This window comes from Sturnus vulgaris, chromosome Z (assembly GCF_052056855.1).
Source record: "Sturnus vulgaris isolate bStuVul1 chromosome Z, bStuVul1.hap1, whole genome shotgun sequence".
Lineage (NCBI taxonomy): Eukaryota > Metazoa > Chordata > Aves > Passeriformes > Sturnidae > Sturnus > Sturnus vulgaris.
This window is the reverse complement of record NC_142283.1, coordinates 26,200,215-26,225,817: the sequence shown is the minus strand read 5'-3', so window position 1 is coordinate 26,225,817 and position 25,603 is coordinate 26,200,215. Positions and strand designations below refer to the sequence as shown.

The 25,603-nt window shown below is 34.6% G+C and overlaps 1 protein-coding gene across 1 annotated transcript in view; it reads left to right on the top strand.

Annotated features, from left to right (window-relative positions):
• ALDH1A1 (aldehyde dehydrogenase 1 family member A1) overlaps window positions 1–25,057 on the top strand; it is a 43,635-nt gene extending 18,578 nt beyond the window's left edge. The window contains exons 5-16 of the mRNA XM_014886288.2: window positions 1,703–1,807; window positions 5,715–5,855; window positions 8,716–8,845; window positions 9,934–9,995; window positions 11,998–12,126; window positions 14,577–14,690; window positions 16,310–16,412; window positions 16,974–17,158; window positions 18,658–18,822; window positions 20,631–20,788; window positions 22,306–22,380; window positions 24,462–25,057. Of these exons, the coding sequence (XP_014741774.1) occupies window positions 1,703–1,807; window positions 5,715–5,855; window positions 8,716–8,845; window positions 9,934–9,995; window positions 11,998–12,126; window positions 14,577–14,690; window positions 16,310–16,412; window positions 16,974–17,158; window positions 18,658–18,822; window positions 20,631–20,788; window positions 22,306–22,380; window positions 24,462–24,534 (1,440 nt within the window). The 3' untranslated portion in view covers window positions 24,535–25,057. The remainder of the gene's footprint in view (window positions 1–1,702; window positions 1,808–5,714; window positions 5,856–8,715; window positions 8,846–9,933; window positions 9,996–11,997; window positions 12,127–14,576; window positions 14,691–16,309; window positions 16,413–16,973; window positions 17,159–18,657; window positions 18,823–20,630; window positions 20,789–22,305; window positions 22,381–24,461) is intronic.
• Window positions 25,058–25,603: the final 546 nt, after the last annotated feature.

Genomic DNA, 25,603 nt, shown 5'->3' with positions numbered 1-25,603 from the left:
GGTTATATAATAAAAAATCCACCAATTATTAACAACTACTCAACCAGTTATAGTATGATGCAGAAAATTTATTCCCTGAAATCTGTCACATTCTAGTAACATAGGTGGTTGTAGTGGAAGGATTTATTCCTCAAGTTTCTGTGACAAAAAGCAGTTATCCTGAAGTTCTGGTGTCTTGATATTGTCTTGCTCTGAGTCATCTACCATCACCTACTTTGCCTACACCAAAGTATTTTCTGGTTTTCTACTTCAAAGTTCCTGTTACTCTAAGCAGTAGCAGTAGGTTCTTTGTCCTAATGGAGAGTGCTAGCTGGTCTCATTGCTAGACTCCAGTGACTAACTGTGGGTCAAGATGCCTTGACTCTAGAGAGAAGCAAAATTTGAGCTCAAAATACCTGGTACAGTGAGTCAGAGCCTGACATGTCCTTACAGGTGAGTACAACTGAGTTCCCACACACATTCCTAGAATGCAATGGCACTGGAAGACAGTGAAAAGGGAGGGCACCAGCCCACCAGCATCAGGAGAGTGGGTTCAAGGTAGAACAGCTTAGCATGGCACACCCATTTCAGCACTGACCTGGACCCAGAGATCATAGAGGGTCAGGCAGAGAAGGACAAGTGCTCTTAACTTTGGACTGTATATCTTATCATGTCCACTTCAAGAAGCAACATACAAAACACTTATTAGCAACTTATCCTCCTCTTTTAGACAGCTGTGCATTTATCAGGTATTTTCAATGAGCATTTCCTTTCTGTTTCAAGGTTAACCCACAGTTTAAAAAAAATTAAACCACTTTGACCATTTTACCAACAGTGTCCCAGAGATGGCAGGCTCTAGAGTAGTACAGATCTTGTGCACCCACAGGTAAGACCCAGGCTCTGTTTTGCATTTGTGAACAGAGATAAGTACCTCAAATTTCACCCAGAGATCCTTATGCATGTCCTAAGCACACAGAACTATCTGGGTGCAATTCTGTGCACTGTGCTTTAATATAATCCTACTTAAGCAGGGAGATTGGGCCATATGACCCCACTGTGGTCCCTTTCAGACTTATCCATTCCATGATTCTTTAACTCATTCAATTGACTATGACAATAGCAGGGGTTTTTCAGTCTCAGCTTCAATTTCAAAAAACCCTGCTATTGGTTTTATATATTTGGTGGTTTTGGCTTGGTTTGGTTTTGGTTGGGATTTTCTTTTTTTGGCAGAAGTGAATGAAGATAAATCAAAGCAAAGGTAAATACAGCATTAATCCAATATACCATACTTATTAAATCCAAGGACTGGGTTTTCTTCTGTCAGGCTGTGTAACAGAAAGGCTTTTCATTGTTACCAAACCTGTGACAATTGGGAAACTTAGATAGTTTTCCACAGGTCATTTAGGGCTGTACCTCCCTTCTACTACAGAGAGGGGAAGGACCCCTTTACAACAGCATATTTTTATGACAGGAAACAAAGTAAAAATGCAATGTAAAGTTTGCCTCTCCAAAGGAAGTCAGTTTTAAAACCTGATCCTGGTTAAGCGTGTATGTGATTATTCATCTCTTCAGAATAATGTAGTAATAGCTATCCAGTTTTAGTTCAGACATCTATGAATCTGGCAGCTCTCAGCTATGAAAGATAGATTTATTCACTAAAACATATAACAGACAACAGATATGTATGTGTTACTAATATTGTGCACTCTTTCTTCTCCTGCAGATATTCATAAACAATGAATGGCATGATTCAATCAGTGGTAAAAAATTCGAAGTCTTTAATCCTGCAACTGAAGAGAAAATCTGTGAGGTTGAAGAAGGTGACAAGGTAGGATTTTCTTTCTTGCCCTTAACTGCAACTTTTCTTTCAGTGCATCCTAAAAGCAGGAAGGCAAGCAGTCAATTGTGTAATGCAAAACATCACCTCAGATGAACCTACTTCATCCTGTATACCTTCTTTTTCAAACCCTTTAAAATAATAATAATAATAATAATAATAATAATAATAATAATAATAATAATAATAATAATAATAATAATAATAATAATAATAATAATAATAAATAATTAATAATAATAATAATAATAATAATAATGATATTTTTTTGTAAAGAGATGCTGAAACACTGCTTTACTATCAGTTTATATGAGAAAATTTCTGAAGGAATATTTTCTGTTGATTTGTTTACTTTTTCTTATCTGTGATCATTGGCATCTAAAAATTTAGTTCGGATTTTATTTTTTTTCCTGTTATGTTTTCTTCATTAAAAAGTCATATAATCTTGTTCATTACACATTTATGTAAGGGCTTTCCTCATAGAAAATATAAAAAGGACAAATGCTTTCCCACAAATTTTGTGAAGATGATCACTGCCATGAGTATTTTTATCTATATGTATTCTTAGTACTGCCTCCTTCAAATATTTTGTTTTGTGAAAAACATACTGGAACATAGTCCTAAAAATTACTTTGAAGCTGAGGGTAGCCTATCAAATAGTCACTAATTCTTCCAAAACTGACCTCCTTAAAGCACGTTGAATCAATGAAGCAGATGATTAAAAATTTTTTTAAAAAAATTGAAAGTGTAAAAATTTAAAAGAAAACTGTAAAGGAACATTTTTTTATATTTATGATATTCTGTAATAGAAAGTTTCAGATAGATGCCATGTAATCAAAGATATAATGAAAACCTAAGCCCTAATCTCTGTACTTTTGCTTTGTATTTTTCTTTCAAACAGGATTTGCCTAGTGCTACTATATAATTTAAATGTAAGGAAGGTAGTAGGTTTTTTAAATAGGATAAGCAATGTCTTTAATAGCATTAAAAGTGCTGACCAAGGAAATGGCTTTTTAAATATATTCTCAGAAAGTAAATACAAAAAATGAAGGTTGGATTTCCAGTTCACAAAATAACTGTAACTGGAAATAAAGCGGTTTTTATAATTACTGGTTTGGTTCTTGCACATATGTATTTAATTTCCTACATTTTCACTATAAAGTCAATCTTGCATCCAGATGTAAAATTTTTTTTTTACATTTCTCGCAAGATTATATATTCATTTTAGTCAAGAAATATGCATCTCTAGAATGTATAACAAGCATTTTTTAAGCTTAAAGTCAAAATGTTATCCAGTAGAACTAATGCAAAATTTGTAAGTTTGTCTGTGATATTAGTTCACCAAAATTATTGCCAATATAATGACCATGTGTTTTTTCAGACTTTTTTTAATTTACTGTACCGAAATTCACACTGAAATAAAATTCTCTTTTGAGAAATAGACTCAGAATCATCTTCTCATTAAATCTTTCTTACTCTGGTCTGTAATCTCATCACAACTCTCCTAATAATCTTTGTCTCTAATATTGTCTAGTACTTAAGCAATAGTGATCACAAATTACTACGAAGGTCACAATGAAGACGCATTTCAAACATTTTGTTAGAAAAACATGGCTGTGAAAGTCTGACTTTTAATTTTTTACCTGGAGTGACATAATCTTTAAAAATTAAAAAACCTAAAGTTTTCAAAGGATTTTCTTTTCTTTAATACCATCTATCTATAAATAGCGCTGAGACTCTGATAATTTATCATCCCCAAATTAAATTACTTTTAACCTGCAACCGTTCAGTTTCCATTCAAAATTTTTGCAGCTTTCTTTTCTTGCAAGCTCTCTAACAACTCATTAAATAAAGAGATAATACTATTCCAAACACAGGTTTGCTTTCTCTTCAATAATTTTGCAAACTAATAAGTAATGACAACTGCTATTAACTAAATAGCCTAGTAAATTGTGCAGATCTAGTAAATTACACAGCCATTATGAACCTAATATGCAAGAGGCTAGACCTCAGATAATGAGCCAAGAGATTTTAGGAATTTAATTTGTGCATACAATAGAGTTGACAAAGGGCTGTCCACTGCCTTGCAGTGATATTTTACAAAAGAAGAGATTACAATGAACAGACATATATGTGGGTGGGAACTGTTTTCTTCCAGTTTGATGGCTCTTTCGAGCTACATTCCTAATCCTAAAGGCCCCTAGTAATAAAGCAGCTCACCAAATGCTCAACATATGTAAACTAAATGTACTTCTGTAATAAATCTGAACTGGCTCAGAAGGGAGTCTTTATATTCATAGTGTAAATTTATGTAATTAAATTAAATTTCATACAGTTGAAGAACAATATTTTTATACTTTTCATTCACAGCCCTATATTACTCTATATTATTTTTCTCGGTTTTAATTACTTCTGCACTTCTAACAGAAAGAACACCAGACAATTTAGCTTTAATTTATATTGTTCATATTCATATGACCTTTCTTCCCTTTCTCCTTTTCCAGTTAAGGCCAAGCCACAAGCCTTGAGTCCTATTGCAAAGATGTAGAAAATTTATGATAAGAGTCACAGATAGTGATGAGGTTGTTTGACGGTATGCTGACACAGTCTGAAGAAAAGCAAATCTTAATTTGGTAGAATTCAGCCACCTGCTGTAGGTGACTGACACCAGTATTATTCTATAGTAATGGCTATGCTATTCATATAGTTGCTTCCTAAATTTTCCCAAATTTCCTGGAAGAATTTTTGGAAGTTCTGTGGCCTTCTGCTTCACAGGTCTGTGTTGGGCTTTCCAAGCCACTAACACACTCCACTCACAGCTTCTTAAATTAGTTGATGGCTACCAACATCAGTTAAAGATTCAAGATCTGGTTCATATTTTAAACAATTGACTGTAGTGTTGACTTAGTTGAATTTGCCGACTTAGTCAGCCTTGAGAATTATTTCCCTGGAGAAGATATTAGCAAACAGCAGTACAAAAACTGCTTGAAAGATATCCTTCAAACACTGCATGCAAATTTCTCTGGGAAATCTGTCATATATTTTTTCTTTTTTTTCAAAATTTCTTTGTTTCTGACAAAAAAAGACTAGAATAAACATCTTTTTTATGTCACTGTTTTTGTTGGTAAATTTTACAAGAATTTTGAAATACAGAATTCCAAAAAGTACCAAAAGCCTTTTTTCAAGAAATTGTAATTACTTTTTCCACAGAATAGTTTCATTGTAGATTTTTCTTCTATAGTGAAAACCAAATGATAAATAACAAAATATGTGATAAAAAAACATTAATGGACTGATAAATTAGCTGGTATATGCAAAGACAGTGCTTAGACTTCAAAATATTTAGGCTTAGCTTTATAAATCTGGCTTATTTTTAAAATAATTTAATACATAAATATTTCAATTTATTTATTTGTCTTCTTTAATAATGAATTTTTCTTCATTTTATGAAATAACCTAAGAAACAGGCTTTTCTAACCTGGTCTTCATTGCATTATGAGATACTTTCAGATGAGTAATTAAGCATTTACCTTACTCAGGCATCTCTTTGTAAATAAAATACATTAAATTGTATCATCAATGTAAGTGCTTGGTTTATAGAAAGGGCTTAAAAACATAAATTTGAAAAATACATTTTTTTAATAAATTTTTATTTTGGAAACTTTGAGAACTCATCTGTTTCTCATAGAATTTTGCATTGCTGAAATGGCAGAAGTGTTTGAAAGAAAATAACCCATGTGTTTAACATTACTGATAGTAATTTTGATTAGATTGAGATTGTTTCTCTTATTTAAAATTTATATTAAACTTACACTAAACTTTACACATTTAGCAGCAAAAAAAGCCTCACGACAGAACCAACTATTGATCATGTAAGTGTTTTTTGTTTTGCCCACAGGCGGATGTAGACGAGGCAGTTAAAGCAGCTAGAAAGGCTTTTGAGCTCGGGTCAACCTGGCGAACCATGGATGCTTCGGAGCGAGGAAGGCTCTTGAATAAACTAGCTGACCTAGTTGAAAGAGATCGTCTGATTCTAGCTGTGAGTATGATATGTGAGCTAAAGGACAAGGAGAAAAGTCCTGATTTTTAAAGAAATATGCAAGCAGGTTTAACATGCCTACTCTTTGGAAAGCTAGGCTGTCTCAATACTTGGTTTTCTTCTCTGTAGCAAATGGACTTCACTAGGCTGGCTTGCACTCTGTCTATTAACACCCTACATCCACAAAGTACTCGAGTATTTATTTAGCTTTAAAGTCATTCTTAAGCTACCTACAACCAGAATAATTTGAATCGTTGAATCTTAAAGGAACACTAATATAGACCACTTGGTTAATGCTTGTCTAAACCAAAGTCTGAATCGAGGCCTAAATTCAAATCAAAGCCTGAATCAAGGCCTAAGTTCAAAGCCTGGCTCCAAGATTATAAACGATACAAGTCAGAGCTGGGAGAAATTTTTGAATTTTGTGACTCTCTATTTTCTTGTCACTGGTCCCTCATTAACTCCAGCTCACAACTAGTAATGAATGATAAAGCTTCACCAGAATAAAAGGCAGCAATAGATTATTTTAAAAGGAACAATAACATGAGCACTGGGGAACGATGTCCTCTCTTTACAAACCACTGTGTATTGGCTATTTTATCACACTTAACAGAAGACACATAATTTGTAATGCTCTCACCTACAGATTGTACACTAAGGCAAGAAATGGCATGTAAAATAAATATACATCACCAATTTGATAAAGGATACTATCTTCTCCTCCTTGTTTTAAACTCCACATATGATACTATTATCAAGGTGATTTCTCTGCTATTTCAAACACATTCTGGAATTAAAATTTAGGTGGGATAATTGCTTGTGCTGAAGATGAATTCTGGTTTTCTGCAAACAGCAGAGAAATTTAGAGAAGGAGGAATATCCACCATTCAGGATCATCACTCTGATCTAATTACAATTTGAAGTATTTAACCATTAGCCACAAAAGACACTGTAGATAAATTCATAAAATTTAAACGTTCATATATCTAAAATCGGCAAAGCATCTGTTGCCCATTATATGTCCTTATTACTTAATTAGTAATAGTAATAATAAGTGTAATAGTAATAATAAGTATAGTTTCTCAGGAGAAACCTTGTGTGTGTGAAACTTATGTCATTTAAAATGCCAGATTTGAGTTGAGAGAGGCAACATTTTAAGAGTTATATTCTAAATAAAGCAGTATGCCCTCTTGTCCATTAAATAATTGGATTAGCTGGCATTTGTTTCTGTATTGTACTGTCTAAGGCATTTCAAAGGTAAAGAGGATGAAGATACAATCTTTTTTCCACTAGAAAGATTAAACATTGAATTAGTTTTTGTTCACAATTGCCATTTTCCTAAAATGAAAGAATTGGTTTTCTCTGAGGCCCCTCCCAAGTCTCTGTTTTACTGATTTTATTTATATTTCCTGCAACTTAGTCATCTCATTAACTATTTCCCTTTTCAGAAAAGGTGTGTATGAGTAAAGTGCTTTCCAGACTTTGATGAAGAGAGATTTTCTCCACTGAGTCTATCCTACCTGTAGAACTAGTACTGTAGAGGAACACATCCTCCTGAAGACTAGAGATCAAAATAGATGCCCAAATCTCATTGCAAAGTCCTGTGTCCATGCATTTGACCAGGACAAAAATTATTCCATTTCAATGCTTTATTTGTTGATAAGATGCTTCATAGGCTCAGCAGACCTATGGATCAGCAATTGAAAAAGTCAAAGCAAGGTACTGAAAGAGCCACTGAAAATTGTGTTGCTTAGGATTCAATCTCTTGTGATGCCAAAAGCTAGAAATTTCATTAATTTGAGGTCAGGGAAGAATATTTTCTCATGTCCAAACAAAACAAAAACAGTGCCACATACATTGCCTGGAATGGCAAGGGCATTTAATCGGTTCCCTGTTGCTAAGAGCCATCAAGCATTGCTGTCTTCACTGTTTGTTCTGTTCTCTTCCCAAGTAAGGTATCTAAAATGTGTCCAGTTAACTAAAAATGTTGGCTTCACAGGGGAGTTGTTGATGAAAAACTGTTCTTGGAGACTGTTTATCCAACCTGAAATGCTAAAGAATGCCAATTGGATTGCATCTTGAAATTATAGTTTAGATCTTAAAACTATAGTTTGGACTCTTCCTGCTTAATATTGTAACAGGATTGTTCATAAAGTTGAAGGTCCTCTCTGTTTTGGACAGCTTGAGAAAAATAGTCTTGAAATGTCAAAAATATGTTGACACTATTAAGAACTGCTTATGGTCTTTATTTTGCAATAGTAAGGGGCATTGAAATTATTCCAAACGACATTCCTTAGATTTGGCTGGAAAGCAACCCTATGTAGAGAGTCTTCTGTATAAGCATTCATTTTTCATAATGCATTTTTCTCACTTCATAGTTCTAGATGGCTCAGGTCTTTCCTTTGCATATCAAACACTCAAGGTGTATTTAGGTTTTTTTTTTTTACAAGATTTGAATCTTGCTGATTGGAGGGAGTCCTCTCATTTTATTTGCATCAGTTGTTTGCACTGTCTCCTGCCTGATCTCTTGCTCTGTGCTTGCAGAATATTTAACATAAAGTAGAACTGTGTAACTGATTCATATGGGAGAGATATTTTTTTAGCAAATCTTACCATTAAAAATGTGTCATGATCATTCTATCTGTATAGCTCAATGCAAAGAAACTATCATGAAAATTTGTCACTTATAAATTGCTTCATTCAGTTTTTCAAACTGCATTCTTCAGAGGTGAGTTAATTTAAATGTTTGTTCTAAAGCTGAAATCCTCAAAGTGAACTACCAAAAGCTAAATTATAAACCACAAGCAAAATAACCATTATCAGTATTTGATATTAACTTTTTAATTGCTGTTGTCTACAGACAATGGAAACCATTGATGGTGGGAAGCTCTTTTCCACAGCCTATCTAATGGATTTGGGTGCCTGTATCAAAACTTTACGCTACTGTGCAGGCTGGGCTGATAAAATCCATGGACGTACTGTTCCAATGGGTGAGTAGTTCCAAGATAAAAAAACTACAGAACTGAGGCCAACACAAGCTGTAAATAGCTGACTTTTATCTAAAAGTTGTGCAACACAGAAAATACCTCAAATGGAAACTATTTTAGAAAGTTTTTAAGATAAGTTATTAAAGGCCTGTCACAGTTCTCAGTTTAAACATTTATTGTAAGTCTTCACATTTATTCTTGTTCTATACACTACTAACGAGTATTGTTTATGGACCAAAAAAAATTTAACCTGTATGTGCATCTAAGAAATGTGGTAGGCTACTTTTGTTTAGCAATGCACAGTTTATACAAAACTACAGTAGTGACACCTGGGTGTCTACATATTTAAGCAAAGATTAGCACAAAGCAGTAATATTTACTTCAGTGACTGGATAATGTATTCACAAAAGTACTAAGAGAAAGGAATGAGGAAACAGCATTTGCTAAAATTTCATTCCATTCCCTTTCCCATTAAGCACCTCTATGAAAACATTGTCTCTCTAGCTACCTTCTCTCAGAAAGACAAAGAAAAGAATGGTAATAAAGAAGGAATTAGGAAAAGGTAATAAAGAAGGAATTAAGGAAAACTGGAGTGATAAATACTTCCAACTCTTTTGCCTCATGTAGACTTCTGTACTAGGTTTAATGGAACGCATATTTATTTGAATCAAAAAGAATTTTATATTTAATGGATTTGATTTAAGCTAAGATTTAATATTAAAAAATGTCTGATATGTACCTAGGATTTAAAAGAGAAGTTTTTGAAAGAAAAAAAAAGGTGATAAAAGAAAAAATAAATGAGGAATGCTTATTGGTGTGCTGTGCATAACATATTGAGAAGAAGGGTTGTCACTGCAAAAAGACAGTCAGATTGGAAATATCAAACCTTGGAGCTATGAAGAAAGTAGACATTGAATCCAGATGTACTTTATGGCTTTTCGCCATAAAGATTTTGAAAATATCATTTTTAAGTAAAATTGTATCCAGATAAGTTTGGTACCCTACTTTATCATCTTTCTGATTTAACTGTTTCTCACAAACTGTTCCTCTCTTCTTTGTCTAAATGCCTAACTTATTTCTTTTTCCCACAGATGGAAACTTTTTTACATTTACAAGACATGAGCCTATTGGGGTGTGTGGCCAAATTATTCCTGTAAGTTGGAAACATTTATGTAAACACAAATGTTCCTTGTAACAAATGGAAATTTCTTTTGAAATTTTGCCTATTCAAGTGCATTTGTGAAACGTTACTAACCAGATTTTTTCAGGTCCTGAAAGATAGAGACTATCCTGAATACTGTAATTCTGATTCATCAGTTTGTGATGTATCACTTTGGTCCAGTCTTGTCCCTCTCCTCCCTGTATATGGAAAGAAAATAAATCTTAAAAGTTTGACTGATGAAATAATTTGGAAAATGGAATTGTGTTTTGTTGAAACTGAAGAAATAGAAACAAACATGTAGGAGACTGTAATATTTATAATGTTTACACCTATAAGCCTATAAAAAATAAGCTCTTTAACATCTAGAATATCTGTTCTGCTCTGTACAGCATTCAGATCTGTACAGCTGGATCTTTGTTATGGCTAAGACCCATGGACCATGATGATGGTACAAGTTAAAACACAAGGAATGTGTCCAATAAAGCTCCTGTTTGGCACATCTAAATTCCCAGTTTTGAACTCACTCTTTTTAACTGAATTTTCAAAAGGTCTACCAAAGTCTGATCATTCAAAACACTTGAAGAGCTCAATTTCTAAATTTATTTGTGAAGTCTATATAGTTTTGGTGTGTGTCTGTGAAAATAGTTGTATCCACTAGGCCCTCCTATCTCCTAAACCATCCACCCCCTTGCACAGTAGTTATGAGCAGCCTCTCCTGACCTGCTTGACAACGTAATAGAATCTGAAAAAATCATCTTGTCTATAAGGTCTGCTCAGATATGTGGGTCCTGCTCATGTTCCTGATATCTTTAGCCTGATCTTGAAAATGTGCTATATCTGTAGACCACCACATTGATTTGGAGAACACTGCTTAAATATTTTTATATCCAGTCTCTAGAAGAGCTTGGGAAACTGCTGGTTTAGACCCTCTTGAAGGTCAGACATAAGACATTTCAAGTAAAACAGTCAAGCTATGCTAAAGAGCTAGAAACACTAAATGTGGCCATTTAAAATACAATTATCTCCTGGAAGTACAAGCAGCAGTTAGTACAAAGGACGAACTCCCTTTTAAAATGTTAAGTATTTCTGAATATATCTTCATATTCTGTCCATTGAAATATGAACCAGCAGACTGCAGGTTTCTATATTAACCAAAATTGTGAGGACTATATATATGTTGCAAACCACTTTTGATAGCTCACCATTTCCACTTCCTTTCACTTATGCAGTTCCACTTTAACAGTGAATGTGCAGAAAACTCTGTAATCCCTACTTTATGTCATTTATGCTCCCATTATTTTTGGGACTGGGGTGAGTCTAAAAGGAGACAAGAAGAGGAAAAAGAAATGTTGCATGTATATTCCTCCGAGGCTTTCTGACATAATAGGTAACTCTTAACTGTCTTTTTCCCCATTTCAAAAAGGTCTTGAGCTGAGACTCATGGCCTCAATGCTACCCAAACTATTGAAAATATTCTCAAAGGGACAAAGTTGTTTTCCCCTGGTCATGTTGTCCCTCATACTGCAGAACATGAGATCCAAAGCATTCACCTGCTCTTCAGTCTGTCTGAACTGCCCACAACAAAGAGCTGCCAGGGAAACCTTCAGGGGAGAGGGCAGAAGCAACATTATGTGTTATTACCTTGTCTCCCTTAGAAAACTGAATTGATGATGGATGTGACCATTTAAGATGGCAAAACTCCCAATTGGGCCACTAATCCAACTGCCTGTAATACGTTATTAAAGGAGTACACTCATTGTCTCTTGAGCTTGTAACTTAAACCTTGGATCCCCTGGACTTGTACATACACAAAAATACCCAGTCTTTGTATTACCTGGCTTACCAATTGTTTTTTCAAAACATCTTCATTCTAAAAGGAGTTCAACAAAGAGTTCAACCACCCAGTTGAAAATTTGCACTATTATAATAGAAAAAGCTGAGGTATTTTGGTGATGTATTAGAAATAGGATACACTTTCTCATCTGTCTTTCAGTGGAACTTCCCATTGGTTATGTTCATCTGGAAGATTGCCCCTGCCCTTTGTTGTGGAAACACGGTGGTTGTCAAACCAGCAGAACAAACTCCACTCAGTGCCCTTTACATGGGATCCTTAATTAAAGAGGTAAGTCACCAACAACAGAGTTATTTGCACCTCTCAGAAATGTAAGAGTATATTGCAGCCGAAATGCCACAAAGGTAATATAAGACAGGCTCATTGTATGCCTAGCCTTGCACTGTGGAACTTACTTTGCTGTAAACCAGTGAAGCCAAGCCAGGGCAAAAGCATGCATATTTTTCATCCTAGTACACACACAAAAAACCCCACAACAACAGTTTAGTAAACTCCATTCTTTAGCAAATATATTTGTATTACAAAAGCATAGTACCTTTCAAAGTGAAAGGCAATCAAGGAGTCAAGTGCAGAGTACTTGGAGGCGAGTGGCAATGACTTTATTAGCATAGTTATCACATAAAAGAACCTGTTTGTACAGCTTTTTTTTGTTTTTTTTTTTTTTTAACTGAACAAAGTTTTCGTCCACCTAAGTTTATTATTAACAGGGAGCTGTAAAATCAAGCTGATGACTGCTGCCAAACTGTGAATTCTCTTCACACAGCAGCTGTGAGAAGACACTTTATGCTCCTGAGTGTGCCAGTTTCTTCAGAAAGTTAGTGTCTCCAAGGCTAACTATTGTTCCCAGTCCAGGAAACACCCAAAGAGAACAGTAAAACAGTTAAGCTTTCTTCCCAGTAAAATCAACAAATACAATCTAAGATGTTTCAAAGGTTGTCAGTTAGATGTCAGTAATCACCAGTGCAGTGACCTTTCAGAGTTTAAATGGAAATGACTTGGCATATTTTATAATTCTGCATTAAAATAGTGACTCAGCAGAACATACTGACTGGTTCTGCGTTAATATTACACAGAAACTAAATGATTATCAGAATGGACCTAAGTCCTGCTGTTATTGCAACAGATAGTAAATGCTATTAGATAACATTGGGGAGGAGGAATAGCTTTAAAAAATATCAGAGAAACCTTCCCCATTAATTTTTAACAAGTATCTGAAAGTGTATTTCGTTAAAAAAAGTAACTTTACAGGGAAAGTAACTCAATTTTGTTATGATCTAATGAAATATCTATTCTAATGTTCTAATATTCTGATTTCTTGAAAGGAAAACTCAGAAGTGAGAATGTGATAAGTATCTAAACTATAAAATAAAATTGGACTCCAAATTCCTGCCACTAATCACTTCAATGGCTGCTTTAGATTTGTGAAAATACCTGAAGGCCTAATTTAACTTTCTAGTTCCCAAATGTCCACTTTAAAAAAAGAACAAAATATGTAGTCACTTCTGGTAACCTTCACTATCTTGCTTAATAGCACTCACAAGGCTCACTTACTACTATATAGGGAAAAGCTCCTAAAACAAACATGGAAAATAAATGCTCAAAGTGAGACTTCTCTACTTCTCTACACAAATTAAGTAAGAAACACAATGCTAAGCAAATGGAAAGAACCTCATTATCTCATAAATTTCAGGGTAAATATTTATCTGGAAAATTAAATGAACATAGCAAGCTTTGACAGAATGTATCTGATCATGAAAATGTAAAGAATAAAAGTTGCTTTAACAAAAGTAATGACCTGATATCCAAAATGCATGACATGAGTTTTAGGTGCTCCAACTCACCACCTGATATTCAGTTTTCCAAAAACTGTGGAGCTTCTGCATGTAATTCCAAAGTCCTGTTTAGTGTTGTAAAGGGATTTATAGAAGTGATAATTGATCTACTTGATATTTTAATTCTATTTTTGCTCCGCAAGTGTTATTGGGATTGTGCAGCTGCTTCATACACCGACAAAATTCCTGCTCTTCGCACATCCTTGGAGTTTGCCTGACAAGCTACTGGAAGAAAATAGCTCATTTTGCTGTGAATGGAACATATTTAATACAGGATTAATGGGAAACAATGCATTTGTTTTGAACCACAGGAAAAGCTTATTTGCATAAAAGTGGACAAGATATTGAAACTGTGCATATTGCAGCCTGCTTTTTCATGCTTGGTAGCTGACCTGCCATTTTTCTGCTGTAAACTTTCATGTTTCCCACTGTACTTTCAACCTACATCCAGATTTCCATCATTTTTCTTAACAGAATTTCAGTAGTAATTAAATTCCATCTAGCATGGATATTAATGTGCAGAAGCCAGCAAGCACATATATTGATTCAAGCAGGTTTAATAAAGCAGATATGAAAGTAAGCAATATTTCTTTATGCATCTGAATGAGCAAATTTTAAAAATATTTCTTCAGAAATGGCACTGACAAAGAACTATAGTAACATGTTCTTTGGAGGAAAAAATAGGTAGTTCAATAACCTAAAAGACAAGTGAAAGAAAGAAAGCATAAATCATATGAGAATGAAATCTTTTGGGACTCAAGGGCTGAGAATAAATATGTGGCTAAGAAAAGGTGCTGGAGTACTGAAAAGGGAAGTAAGACCATGTGACCCGTGTTCTTCTAGTTATAATCTTTCCCCAAATTTACAGGATTTTTTCTTTCAATTCAGGCAGGATTTCCACCTGGAGTAGTGAATATCGTGCCAGGCTTTGGACCAACAGCTGGAGCAGCAATTTCTCATCACATGGATATAGATAAAGTAGCTTTCACAGGCTCTACAGAGGTACTACAATGGATGCAAGAAAATATAAGCAGGAAATGTGCCCTCTGATTCCCAGCAATGATTTAATGATTTAACTTATTCTGTGTAATTGTTTTAACTCTCTTCTTTCTTATGGCTGCTGGTTTGTTAAACAAAGTCTGTTTAATGATTTGTTGGTTATTATTAACTTTAAACATATTTAAACAATGTTTGTATTGCTGGAAAGCCCTTCAAACAAAGGCAGTCCATGAGATAGAGTGGGCTCTAGTATACTAAGGGTATTTTAAGTCTTACTCATTTAAACCAAAACTTTTTCATAATATTGTTTAAATCTTTTTTTTTTTTTAAGGAGTTCTGTTATCTTTAAGTTTAATAACAATGGTATGACAGGAAGGTATAGAGGAAATCTCATCCTTTGGTCTGCACACATTTAGGTGAGGTGACAGATTTTTGGTATTTCAGTGATACTTAGTACCATCTGGGTGGTCTTACAAGAGTGTTTGAATATGTATCTGTTTAAAAGGAAAGTCATTGTTAATTTTCCCTAACCTTCACTCTGAAGAACTGTGAGTGCTATAATTGAAGATTTCTCATTGCAAACTATATGTAGGATTAGGGATTAGCTATATCCTTGATACAGTTCATAATATTGTCTGTCCACATGCATGCTAAATGGAAAAGCTGCCATCTGGTCTCTTAACTTCTTGGAAGTAGACTCCAAAGATAAATATCATCTCCTCATGTCAGGGATCAGAACACACTGAGTGCAAGAGCTATGTTTACTCTCAGAAACCTTCAGCTCTACAGTAATGGGAAATGAAAACAATTCAAAACCCTGACATCTGAGAAATATCCCACAGATGTTCCCAATAGATAGTGACAACTACAGCTCCCAGTACCCAGTAACCCTCCAAAGGCAGATGGACCAGAGAGTGTGTTCTAGAGTTTGGTGACTGTTCTCTTCTATCAGTGAAATTTAGCAATGATAAATGATGGCAGGAAGGCTGACAGAGGGAGGAAGTTACAACCTGATGGTTGCTAGGCACAGGTTAGAGACCAAAACCACAAGAGCTACAAGCAGATTCTTCCTTCACAATTTTTCCAGGCCAATTCATAACAATTAGTTCCTTTAATCATGTCATCAGTAGAAAAAAAGCAGGACAGGGGTTCTAGCCTACAGTCTCCATTTCCTCCTCTTCATTCATCTAGCTGAAACAAGGAAGAGTGTCCATGCAGCCAGTGTAGATTGTCTCCTAAATTTTGTGCATTAAAGAGCCTTGTCATGCATAAAACCAAGGAATTTTAAGCTAATGGGAGTAACTGGTGGAGCAGCAACCTGTACCTGCTTTAGATTAGGGATACATGGAATTAGAGTGATAGTAAACAAAATCCACCATGTATCTTTGGCAGTTACCACTACAGGGGGAAACTTCTAGAAAACATTTCCAGTTCATAGGGTAAAAGACCCCTGTACCCTCACTCTTTTCAGTTGTTTTTTTCTTTATTTATTTTCTAATTTATTACTAGGATAGTAGAAATCTCTTAACTGATTTTAATTTTTGAGAAAATCAGAAAAGTGTTATAGAGGTGAAGTAATTAAGAACTTTTTGACTTTAAGCTGTCCTCTCCCTGTCTTTTAGGTTGGCAAACTGATTAAAGAAGCAGCAGGGAAGAGCAATCTGAAGAGAGTTACCTTGGAACTTGGAGGAAAAAGTCCTAACATTATATTTGCAGATGCAGACTGTTAGTAGCAATTTTATTATATGAACTACTACTATTGCAATTCCAATGTGATTTGTCCTTTCTTTGTCAGTAAATTATTTGAACTTTTTCAAAAAATAAGTAATCTTTAAGGTATTCTGGTCATGCCATAATTTTAAGTTAGATTGCCATCAAAAGTGATGGCTCCTGAATGAATATGACCACTGACAACCTGTTCACTCTTAATGTAATTAATGATCATCCTAATGAAATATGAATGCAGAATGAAAAGCAGATAGAAGGATATTAAACAGGTTCATTAACTTCCTGTATGAATTCTCTTCTTAGTACTCCTGACAGGGTAAATAATGTTAAATCTACATTTCCCATAGATTATCTGAATGTGTGTTCAGCTAGGTGTACTGTGATCCTCTTGAGGAGGGTAGTTTGGACATAAGTAAATGCTTGTATATCTTTGTTTTAAATAGCCATAAAAATAAAAAATGATAGAAAAGGAAATTAGATGGGTGACAAAGGTTAGTAAAGAATTTATGGTGTGACAATTCAGATCTATGATCTGACAAACTCTGCATTTTGTTGCAGTGGACGCTGCTGTGGAATTTGCCCATATTGGTCTATTCTATCACCAGGGACAATGCTGTATAGCAGGATCTAGGATTTTTGTGGAAGAGCCTATTTATGATGAATTTGTTCGCCGGAGCATTGAAAGAGCAAAGAAGTACACCCTTGGGGATCCTTTGAAGCCTGGTGTACAGCAAGGCCCTCAAGTGAGTAATAGTACAGGTTTCCAGCATAATCCTGTAATGACATCATAATTTAATGTCTTTCTAAACCTACTGTTGCAGTAGTTTCAAGGCTAAGTACAGTTTTGTAGAGGTTAGTCTGCAGTACAAGGAGGAAGAAATCACAATGATTGTTGTTTGTGCCAATATCATAGGCCCAAGGTATTTTTTATTATTGAAGGGGAACAATTATAAAAAACTGAAATGCTTTGAGAAAGCTCAAATGCAAGTAAAAGTGCAAGTACAATCACCCATGTCACTTTAGAGCTTGTTAATTTTTCATTCAGATAGTGCCCTTATAAGTGACTATCTTGAAGAAATAAGAGTTTCAATATCTTTTCCCCTTTTTCAATGCACAAGACTTTTATTATGCTGCTCTCAGTTTTAGAATACCACACAATTAAAATGCAAGAAGTCTTTTTCCCTCTTTTTGTTAAAAGATTATACCAACAGCTTTCCCATCAAATCAGTGTTAAAATGCAGCATTAAAAAGTATTGCTATCACAATGCTGTGAACTCAGTAGATCACTTCAGAGCACTGTTACAATAGTTCTCATCTAGTCTTATTCCCACATCAGCTTATACTGCAGGATATGAAACAAAATCATGGAATAAGAGTGCTGTAGTAGAGACAAAGAAAAATAGGAGACCAAACCACTCATTCCCAAGCATTTGACAGAGTATTCTTTATTAGTTATTACAATCATTTTGAGTAATAAAGGTAAATATACTGGAAACAAATGCACTCCAAGCCACACAAGATTTGGGAAATTTAAAAATATTATTTTGATATCCTGGAATATGTTTTGATACAAGATAATAAATTCAGCTGAAAAGATTTAAAAGTCAAAGGGTGGGAAAATTCAAAAAAGTAAACTTCAAAAAAAATTTTGTCTGGTGTACAGTTAATATAAAATTAACAGAAATCCTCTCTCATACTATTGTGGCTTTACTGAGTTTGAATTTCTTGTTAACACTTTAGATGAGAGATGTAAATACACTCCTACTGAAAAATTAAGGAAGTTAAACATGTGAAAAAAGCAATAATGAAAATATTTGAATGAGCATAAAGACTCTTTTTTCCTCCAGTCTCATAATTTACCTTTTTTGACTTATTTTTCTCCCTAGCAATCTTTAGCTGAAGCTTAGCTATTTTACAGATTATAAAAGTTACTGCTTTTAGAACTGGTATGATCCAATTTAATGGGATTGTAATTGTAAGCATGGGATGTATCTGCATTTCTTTTACAGTAATTAGGTTAAATATCTCCCTTTGTCTTCAGATTCCTTGTCATACTTTGAGTAATTCTTTCTAGGTGGAAAAAAAAGATAGCCTGTAGCTATCACTATATCTATCACAGGTGTATTCACTGTGGACTATTGCCCCAGAGAAAAAACCATATTTTTCTCCAGCTCACAGGGACCTAGAAGACCAGCTGTTACCAGTGTGTGTTTTTTCATTCCTGAAATATATTTTCATTTAGATTGATAAGGAGCAGTTTAATAAAATCCTGGAGCTAATTGAGAGTGGGAAAAAAGAAGGAGCCAAACTGGAATGTGGAGGAGGTCCATGGGGAGACAAGGGTTACTTCATCCAGCCCACAGTATTTTCTAATGTTACGGATGACATGCGCATCGCCAAAGAAGAGGTAAATAAATTTTCAGCAGTCTCTTCTCTCACTGGAAGCTGTCTGTTTAAATGTCTGTACAAAATACCCCTTTAAAAAGTCCAGTGACTATATGAAAACTCTCTCATTAAACCTGTTGTTCCATCCTGGTGGTGTTTAAAGTTCTTTTGTTGTTTTCTGGTGCCCATTTCACCAGATTGCTGAAGGAGAGGAGTGAGAATATGAGGCTGCCCTGCCAACAAAGGCTCCTGCAGTAGATAAATGCTGAGATTTGGATTGTTTGCGTTGCTCTATACTGTCCATATCTCATATATCAAAGTCACAGTGACCTGTAACAGAGATGCAAACCTTGGAGGCACAACTTGTGAACACTTTACCCTGCCTAAACACTTAACTTGGTGCTTGTATGCACCAGGCAGCTACTTTGAAATATGAGAAACTAGTTGGACTGTGTTTCCAGAGGCATTTTGTTGGTGGCATTTTGTTTTGCCTCTGTGAGGTTATTTAATTTAGATCAGTTTGCAGATGTGCCTACACATCATTGAGGAATCTGCTACTGTTCCAACCAAAATGACAATGCTAGGGCACCAGTGATTGTCTGAAGGAACCAGAGACATTTAGGAGTGCTGAGCTGCCATCTCAGCTGGTTCTCTACATAAAGACTCAAAGGTCAAGTCATGACCTCTTCACTGTGGTTTTTTTGATGTTTATCTTAATAACTGCTGCAATTGGGCTGCAATTGGTGTCCATTATATTACTTCATACTAGAAAGCTGATGCAGTCTGCTAAACATACTACTTCCAGCAAGAGTCAACAGTCTGAGTTAAAACGAACACCACAGCATTTAGAATTTTGACAGGGAAAAGATTGTAAAACATGATAGAGCTGTATGAGACAGAATTCAGATTGTTCCACCATACTACGAGTCAAGTAGGAAACAGCATAAAGTTATTATTTTTTTCACAGTTCTATTAGTTACCCTTTCGTCAGCAGTACAAGAACTGTCCCTGAGAGTATTTTAAGTGTAATGAACAAATAAGCTATGGATAACAAGACTGTTTAAAGAATGTCTGAGTTTTGAAGCTCACAGCTGGAGCACTGGGGGAATGTTCAGTGGTTTTCTGATCTATGGAAATCAATCCTTACAACTCTAGTTAGGAACCAGCACTAAAGTCAAGTAGAAGGCTCACAGTCTATGGAAATAGAATGAGTTAGATGTTGTAATGTCCCCCCAGCCAGCACAGTGTTGGTGTCCTGGGATGGGCATGGGGCACCTCTGGCTGAGAACTCTGAACATTGGCAGCAGCAAGCCAAAGCTGAGGGCTTCTTCTCTTATATGACATCCATGTGGAAAGCAGAATTAGTTGTTTCACTTGGAGTACATTCTCAGTTGTGCAGCTACCTACAGGGATAAAAGTCTAATAGCAAATTTAGGTGAAGGAAAAATTGAATCTTTCTTGACTTTAAAAATGGAGCTTGTCCAGAAAACACGAGTTTGTTGGTAACCGGTATAGATAGGTAGCACACTGTGACACCATGTTAACTACATTTAAGATGGGTACCTTTTAATCATTGGGGGTTTTTTATTTATTGTTAAAAAACAATTTAATTATTGTTTATTTATTTAATCATTGCTATTTGCAATAGGTAATCTTGACTTTCTTCATATTGCAAAAATGTTTATGAAAATTTATTTAGGACTTCATTCACTTTGACTGAATGAACTCAGGAATAAGGCCATCTGAGAGAAGTAAACTTAAAATTAATAAATTACTTCAAATAGTAAGTTATTCTAGTTCATTTCATATGTTTACTTGTGTTTGATACAGATATTTGGACCTGTTCAACAAATCATGAAATTTAAAACCGTAGATGAGGTTATCAAGAGGGCAAATAATACCACCTATGGCTTAGCAGCAGCAGTTTTTACCAAAGACATTGATAAAGCACTGACATTTGCAGCTGCCCTTCAGGCTGGAACAGTATGGTAAGTAGTTTTTTAAAATTCTTTCTTTAGATCTGCAGATGTCAATGGCATTAATCGTAAGACATATTCACAGTATTTTGTGTGGTCTTTTTTTATATTTATTCCTTGTCATCTTTATAGAGATAGATAATTGTCTCTTCTGTTTATCTTTCCCACATTTCCCTATTTAGTGTGGTACTAAATAATTACTTCTTGTTTGTGTTCATACAATTTTTCCATAAATTTGTCAAAAAAAGGAAATTTACTTGCTAAAAATAAAAGGGAACAAAAGATAATGCTGTGAGAGTATCCTTTACTTCAGGATCTAGGGATAACCTAAAAGATAGTTTATGTGATCAGTTTTGGTATTGTGTAAAGAGATCAATTATCTGAAGCTCAATGGCCATTAGCCTGGGCATAACACCCATCTGTAATGGGAAAAATTGATAAAATGTGATTGAACAAAGAAAGGATATGCCAGCTGGGAAAGCTACTAAAAGGCCAACTATTTCCAGCAATGGAAAAGAAGAGACAACCTATATAGAGCTGGAAAAGAAAAAGCTAAGAAACGAAAGTGTGAAAACTTGGAGGCATACCAGGGTCTAATGACAATCACTGACAAAGACTTGCATTTCCCTACGGTTATTTCAATGCATCAGGAGGAGAACAACCAATCTTGCTTGAATGTAAAACCTGTGTCCAATTTACATTTTATCTGAAAGCTTGCAACCAGCACAAATTCCTGCCCAGGTCCTTTGATCCAAGAACACATGCTTTCCAAAAATAAGTTAACAGTCTTGAATTTAGAGTTGGTATTCTTTATATGGAAGAAAGTTTAGAATAGAAGTGAAATATTTGGGATTTGTTCTTATATGATTGGTGGTCTAGGAATCCTTAACTATGAACAGAATCTCTTTTGTTGAAACCAGTAGACTGGCAGGAGGATAGAATGTAAGATATGAAAATAGAGAATATTTGATTTGCAAGGATGTAAGACAAAAAGAGCTTCTCAGTTAGGAAATAGGATGCACATTCTGCCAAAATTCTTCGTACCTAAAAATTTGCCTGTGCAATTCCTTTCTTACTCATTGTGGTGTCTTTGTTCTCAACCACAATACAGAATAAGGTTTAACTGAGTAGAACCAAAAAATAACTTCCTAAATATAAAGTGAAGTTATCCTGAGTTTACCTATTAAAAGGGTAGATAAACTCCTCTGTTGAACACTTATCTGTGGATAATCTTTTGTGAGAGAGTTTATGTACAAATTAGGAATTTTATTTCAATGATCATAGAAAGATATGAGTGTCTCTGTGCTTGAAGACCCTTGCTGAGTTTTAGTACTCTGATAATAACTACAGTTGTTTTTGATGCTTCATTTATCCGAACTTCAAGCTACATATATTTTTGTAAATATATACTCAGATATTATTTGTGACTATCACTACAGGCTTTTTAAGGGTGACAGAAAAACACTGATTTTTCAGAAGTGAAAAAAATTGTTTCACACTGTGAATAAAAAATTTTCTTCTTCTTCCAGGGTTAATTGCTATAGTGCATTGTCTGCTCAGTGTCCCTTTGGAGGTTTTAAGATGTCAGGAAATGGAAGAGAAATGTAAGTAAATACTTTTAAAATTTAAAAGACTCACAGAAAATTCAAAATGAAATTCCAAGCCCCGACTTTAAATATGCATAACTAGAATGCCCTGTTTGAGATTTTGTCAAATTAGTCTCTAGAGTGCCTAGAGGCATCATGTTGTCAGAGGCAACAACAACCATCAATTCCTCTACAAAATAAATAAGAAGATTTCTTAGATGCACACTTTTTCAATATGACCAGTTTGCAGTCTACTGTGGTTGCAGTATTCTGGTAAGCAAAAGTAACCATTATGTTTATGGTTTACAGTTTTTCCATATATAGAGAAATTGTCATTATCATGAAGCTAAATCTGTGGGTAGTTTGTGAAATCTTGGTTAAGCAAGATTTTTCAGTTAAAAGTTTGTGAAGCTACTGTTTCTACAGTATATGCCAGCCAGGTCAAAAGTTGTGATGAAAATAATCTTCTAGTTTTTGGACCTTTGGTTTTTTTCCCAGAACAGAAGAGTAGCACATAAATAATATAAATTAATCAAATTTTTTCAAACTTCCAAGTTTTAGTCCAGTCTCAACTTGAATCATATCCTGTCTTACTTGTATTCATTCTTTGTTAAAAATGCCATATGTATGAGAAAAACTATTTTTAAAGCAATGACTAAAATTCAGTACATGTAAGCCATCTTTTTTTATTAAGATAAATACATAACAGTTCTAATTAACCATGGAAGTGATTAAAATATATATGTATAGGTGAGGCACTTCAGAGCTTCTTTTTATGTCGTTTCTTCAGAGATAAAGGCTAGTATTTTCATACTTGCTCATTACTGGACACAATCTGCTTCTGATGGCAAAGCTCCCACTGACTTCAAAGGAAACAAGTCAAGCCAATGCTTAAAGCTTTAGAAAACTGGAAATTGAAACCCTTCAATAATTTAGGCCATTTTTATCAAGGACTGCTTTGCCTTTTTTGAGTACCAATATTTGGGAGGTAATCAATTCTGAATTACAGCTGTTTTCAGAAATTTTTTTTTATTTATTTGCTGGAAATAACAGACTATCAAAAATGCTCTCTATAACAGTACATTTTGAAGGAATTAGTCTTTCATGCTAACAAAGTTTTCAGGTTCAAAGTCACAATTATTAGACCAATAAAAATATTCCCACTAAAGGACAAGGAAAGAATCATCACTTAGATAGATGTCTTTCATGAGAGAATTTGTAAATATGTGACAAGCATTTTTACAAGAACTGGAATTAATTGTGCAAAACCTGCGCTGAGAAAATTAGGATGTGGTTGTGTTAAGCCACTGACTTCCTTGATCCCCAGAACAAATTTCTCTTTATAATTTTTTGAGTGATAATACCATTATGAATTTAACTACCAGATGCCATATACTAACAAAATTCCTCTCCAAAGATGAAGGGTATCAGTAAACATTTTCACCCAGCCCAAGTGTCCTGAGCACAATTTCTGTTTTGCTTATATATCTATCTCATAAGACAGCAGTGAGAACTGTGTAACATTATACTGTAGTAAATCCTTGTTCCATAAAGCAATCAGTTATGTCTAAATAATTTGATTACATCAGATGTCAAATATTTAGGAACACAAACAAGCTTCATCTTACTACTGAAAACATAAAGGTGAAACATGCTTGTACCATGTCAACTCTTTTTCATTGTCTGTGAGTTTTCATCATGGAATAGATTTGTCCCCCATTTACTTGAAATTAAGTTCCTATTCTTTGACTCTGGAGAAAGCTCTTGACATCAGAAGGAGAGCTTTACAAATAACTTGTTGAAAATACTTGTGAAGACCTAACATGTTCTTGATCTGCTGTACAGAAATCCAGTTTAGAAATGCTCTAGATTAAGCACCACTCACAAAAATAAAACTAGTGTCTCTTCCATTTTTCTGAAGGGACAGTTGCTGTAGCTTTTCAAAAGGTTTCCAGCAGCAGTCTAGCTGTCTTCTGAATATGTCCAGTGTACTTGCTTTGTGCCCAGCCAATTGCACACTACTGCTGAAAATCCCATCCAGAAAAATCTCATGTAAAAAACATTAGTATAAATGTTGCTCTTGGTTCTCTTTTATCTAGGGGAGAATACGGGCTTCATGAATACACAGAAGTCAAGACTGTCACAATCAAAATCCCTCAGAAGAACTCCTAATGCTGCTTGAGGTGCAGAAATTAACAACTTTAAATGAATCTGGAAAGGCTATCTGAATTCTTAAGTGTTTTGTTGTAAAAAAAAATGTTGTGATTCATTAACTTTTCTGTTTTCTGACTGTATAACAGCTACCTTCTTACATTTACAATATAAGGAGTAGCGTAGAAAAAAATTAATGTGATTAATTATGAAAAGAAATCTTTAATGTCTGGTTCACACATAATTTTAAAATTTATATCCAGAAAGATGTACTCTTGTTTGTAGTTCTCTGTAGTGTTATGAAAATTTTTCTTTTTCAGTATATTCTACAAGTACAATTTGAATTTATGTGTTTATGTAAGTGTTAAATGGCAAGTTCTCCTTGTATTTTCTTTGTGGCCTAAACAAAAGCACTTAAGAGTAGGTAGCAGATGTTTCTGTGTTTCTCTAGATATATTTCTTAGACTAGTAAAGGTTTTCATCATGCTACATGAATGTAATCTGTGTAATGTTAAAAAATATTAAAATTCACGTAAAAAACCTAGTACTTCTCCCTTCATTAGTCTTTTCTATTACACCAGCTTACCACTAGGCAATATGTACCACAGAGGCACCAGTGGAGTGTTCAGGTCATCAGAAATAAACTACATCTGCTATATCATGGCTAAAGACCCTAATATTTTGCCAGTATTATAACTGGAAAAACATGAACACAGAACAGCAGACAATTTACAAAGAGCCAGCACTTGGCTTTGCAGTGGTAAGTGCATAACAAATCTTAACAGGCACATGAACAAGAAACAGTGAAGAGAAATGTCTCATCTTAGAATGCCTTTTTCCATGAAGAACTAGACATAAAATTTGTGGCATGGGTATTTTTCTCCACAGCCTCTCCATTACCTATTTTTGAAAGGTATCCATTCCAAATCCCATATTCATGCCTCTAAAGTAACTTCATTAGACATCATTTTCAAACCAATTTAATTCTAGTCCCGTATAAGAAACAAGTGAAAGACTAATAAAGGGAAAGAAGGAAGAATGAATCAAAAGTAATAGTGTACTGTGTAATAATTAGCAGAGATTTTTCTGC